General features: G+C 38.5%; 1 protein-coding gene across 1 annotated transcript; it reads right to left on the reverse strand.

The window, feature by feature from the left end:
- Positions 1-213: 213 nt before the first annotated feature.
- Positions 214-3,274, reverse strand: LOC121814711. The gene is made up of 3 exons (XM_042221911.1): positions 3,014-3,274; positions 2,377-2,409; positions 214-1,820 (listed from the first exon to the last, which is right to left on the reverse strand). Exons 1-3 carry the CDS (start codon positions 3,272-3,274, stop codon positions 744-746), a joined length of 1,371 nt encoding a protein of 456 aa, XP_042077845.1. The 3' UTR covers positions 214-743.
- Between the last annotated feature and the right edge of the window lie 889 nt (positions 3,275-4,163).

Below are 4,163 nucleotides of genomic sequence, written 5' to 3' on the forward strand. Positions count from 1 at the left end.
TAGTGACATTCTTTACTAATATTAATGGACTTTTCACACTAAAATCAAATTTACAAATTTTTCTGTTCGCTAGCTGTAGTATTCCTTAATCCACACTGTTTTAGTGTGAGTTGCCCAATTTTAGAGATATTGACTGTACAAGCCTACCCCTTTGTTTCACATGGTACTTAATGCTTAGTAGCAAAGTCTTTATGTAGACCTTATGTAGCTTCATGTTGTTTTTCAACAAGGAAGAGATCTCTACAGCTAATATCTCCCAAAACTAGGCAACTCACGACAAAACATTCTAGATGGATAAACAGCAAGCCAATGTGTGTCACTGCGGGGTATGCAGGTGTGTTGAGAGAACGTACCCAAAAGCAGACAAGGAGAGAGAGAGGACAATCAACTTAAAACAAAAGCGAGCCTTTATTCTGGCTGATGGCTGGAGTAAAAGAAAATAATGACAATGTGTACAGCAAATTTTGATGTGATCTGTCCCTCTAACGCTAAACACAAACCTTGTTTTCAACAGAAGTTAAAGATGTGGTCATTTTCAAAGAATTTTTAACAATAAAGAGTCCTTGTGAAATCTGACCTAACATACAACTAAACCATCAGAAAATTAAATTTGTGACTGCTTGTTATACGGCTGAATATATCAAATGCTTCAATGACAAAATGAAACAAGACAGAATTTATGAACTCAAGGATAATCATACAAATAAAAATTACAGCTCTAACCATTAGTACACTCATCAAGTTCAAATGATATCCATTTCAAAGTAATTGCTGGAAAGGACATTGTCGAACTCTGTGCGAAATTCAGGATAAGAACTGTAAGTGCATGGCACTTCAAGGGTAGCTCCACAGGTGTGAGCAACAGGCCTTCTGTTGAGCCCAGTTTCAGCATTAAAGCACACCAAAATTTTGTCAACACATATCACAGAAGATCCTGTGCAGAAGCGCAGGATTTTTTCAGCTTTGGTTTCATCAGCGTTTTTAACATAACGCTGAAGATGGTTAAACGTTGTTTGTTCTCCGTGAGACAGCATGATTTTTGTTGCTTCAAATAGCTGCACTAGTCTTTTGCCTGTGGCCTTCTTTGTCTTATACAGAGATAACACACTTTCCTTGTCTGCCAGTTTCAGCTGCAGATGTGCCATGGGTGTGGAGAAGCAATCCATTATATACTTTGGCTCTTGGAGAATGGCCTTATGAGCCATTGTTTCAATGGCAGGCTGCATGTTGTTCTTAGGTGGTAGGAAGTGGGAACCCATCCTTGTAAAAAGGTCAAGCAGGTCCTCTTCATCATTTTCATCCATTGTGCCTTGGAGAGCCTTCTCAACAGCTGATCTCTCAACAGGAGGCAGATAGTTGAGAAACGATGCAATCAGAATGTCTACATCAACTGAGTCCATTCCGTGTATGCAGGCTAAAATGAAAGCCCTTGACAGCCTCACTGGAAAGACACCATGGTCTAGTAAGCCTTTCACCCATATCTGCCCAACTGCTTGCCATTCAGCCTCACTGAAGTCTGGCCTCAGCCTTGGAACTCGTTCGTTTTCACCTTCACACTGTTCCAAAAATTGCTCCCAAAATGCAGTGTAAACCTCCCTTGACACCCCAGCATCATCAACAGCATTTTCATTTACAAAGTTCATCTTTAAAGTCACATTCAGAATGCGACTGTCCATAAATACAGCCAAAAGATCATCAACAACTTTTATCCTGCGAATTGATACATGTAGGGGGCTCTGTGGGTCTCCTGAATTTGATGGGGAAAGTTGGTTGCTTGAATCTAAACGCAAACCTTGGGCGATGAAATTCAGTCCATGGTCCTGAGTAAAAGACAAAACATGCACATTTCATAAGAAATGCAAATGAACTGTACAGATTACACAATATCAATGTTCTGAAAAAGTTTGAAATTTATTTGTCTAATTTTAGTGGGCTGTACATTCCCAAACCATGGTTGCACTGACAATTGATATATAACATTAACATTGTGGCCTGATGGATGTCCTTGTATGCCTCACAGAAAATTATACAAGTGTTCTTTACATGTATGAGAAGACTCACTTATGTGCAAAATAGGTAGAGAACACAATAGTGACACCAAAACAATGTCTCACTGCTGTGTTATGTAAATAACTTGATTTCAAGACTAAATTTCCTGTTTAATCTTATGTTAATGTAAAACACTGGAATTGTCTCTCAACTGACAATATCATTTTAATTCAAATAGACCCACAAACTGCCATATCCTCAGAAAATAGCATGAAATCAGAGTTCAGCTGAGACAGTGTCCTTTGCCCCTGCTAAGGCGTGCAAATTTGGCATCTCTACAGTATGTAAAGATAGGTGTTCATGTTTGCCTGAATTGATCCATCTTACCTGTGCAATCTGGGGTGCTTCCTCGTGTATGGACTGCATATGTGGTGTGAGCAAGCCATTAGCTCAAGACAATGGGAGCAGGAAACCATCCATAGGTAATCCATTTAGGTCAGCATTCTGAAGGAGAAAGTACTGCATTAATTGACAGCAGACACCTTAAACCTTCAAGTTTATGAGACTCTTCTTCAATCAAAATCATGAATGTTCTTAAAAAGTCTGCAAAATATGTCAGTAGATTTTAAGAAATTATTTTGAGCCTACATGTCTCACTTATAAGTGGAAAGGGACGTATTCCACAGGTTTTTATCAGATCTTGTTTTGCTTCTTACTACTTAAAATGTTTTATTATTGCTGCAACAAAATCAAGCTTAAAAAACCCCCAAGAGATTAATTCTGATTAATAGAAATCAAGCAAGTGTTTCACAGTACTGTAGGTTATTTCATTTGAGATTCCAAAGAGTAATAGTACAGAAAATATCAGACATGGTTAAATTTTGTCAAAGCAGGAATGCATGATCGACTTTTTTAAAATCAGAACTATGCAAGTTATTGAATTTGAGTATAAATACATTTCCATATTTTGTAACACTTACATAAGTATCTAAACCACCTCACCCACAACTGTCTATGGTCTTACCTGTGTGAGATCCTCACTGTTGACATAATTCAGGGTTATCACGACTGTGTCATCACCATCTGCTCTGACGAGGTCCTCTTCAGGATTCCATATAACTGTATCATCTATGTCTGGAAGACGAACTTCTAAGTCTTCTGGAAGTTTGTGCTGGGATTCTAGTTGGGAGGATTCCTTAGGAACTCTACTGGTCAGATCAATAATTTCAGAGCAGTGGTCAGGGAAATCATGATCACTTGAGTCAGTCTGCTGCCGCTGTCCCATGACAGTGTTTCTAATGTCTGTTGGGGTTGAATGCATATGATGTGATTTTCCTGGACTTTGTGTTGTCACTGCCTCACAGAGTGATTTCAGTTTTTTTTGGTTTAGTTCTTGTTTTAGCAGCCAATCATTTACCATATGTTAATGAATACAAAGCTGTAAGTCTTTCACAGATGTATTAAACGTACCTTACCACACAAGTCAACAACAAATTCCTGGAATAATTTCATCCTACAGAAGTGCAAGTGATGTAGATGTAAATAAAGCACTTGGATAAGACAACTCTTTCTTGCCGTTCCACAGTCATACCTAGTACAATAGCACAACAAAATTAGAACGTGTCCCACTTCACAAATGAAATTAGGATTCGGGGTTTGGAACCTTTTTTGGTGGTAGAGATGTAATTACTGCACCCCTTTGCATTTTCAGAGCAGTTATTCTAAATATTTGCAAGGCTGCCAAACACATTGCTTTATATAACTATTGATAGAAAAAATAATAATCTTCCAGGTGTGTCAGAGTAGTACGGAGCCCTGCAAGGGACATGGGAGAGAAAAAAAATAAGATGAACTTTTGCGAGATCTCTCAAAAGATCCCGCTACTTTTTGAAAACTAGAAACTCGATTTCATTAATAGCATCTTTGTGTTTTCTTGTTGTTTCTGTTCCATGAGTAGGTTTCCTCCCGGTGCTCCAAAAGCATGCATGGTAAATAAATGGTGATTGTAAATTGGCCTTAGAATCTTTCCAAATGTACACTGGGACAGAGTCCAGCCCTGCATAATGCTGAATTCAACACTTTCTGTCACGGCAGGGTGTGTTTTACTACAGGACCAAGAAGAGGTAGGGGAGATAGTTGTAACATTTTTGACATTTCTGTCTGTAAATTGGAGC

The sequence above is a fragment of the Haplochromis burtoni genome, unplaced genomic scaffold (assembly GCF_018398535.1).
Source record: "Haplochromis burtoni strain Fernald_Lab_line unplaced genomic scaffold, NCSU_Asbu1 Contig_77, whole genome shotgun sequence".
NCBI classification, from domain to species: domain Eukaryota; kingdom Metazoa; phylum Chordata; class Actinopteri; order Cichliformes; family Cichlidae; genus Haplochromis; species Haplochromis burtoni.

Excerpts from the sequence above, each read along its gene's own strand:
- LOC121814711 (XM_042221911.1), bottom strand. The coding sequence starts at position 3,274 with ATGGGACAGCGGCAGCAGACTGACTCAAGTGATCATGATTTCCCTGAC. Across the intron at positions 2,410-3,013 it reads ACAGTGAGGATCTCACACAG|TCCATACACGAGGAAGCACC; the intron begins GTAAGACCATAG and ends CCACATATGCAG. Across the intron at positions 1,821-2,376 it reads AAGCACCCCAGATTGCACAG|GACCATGGACTGAATTTCAT; the intron begins GTAAGATGGATC and ends TCTTTTACTCAG.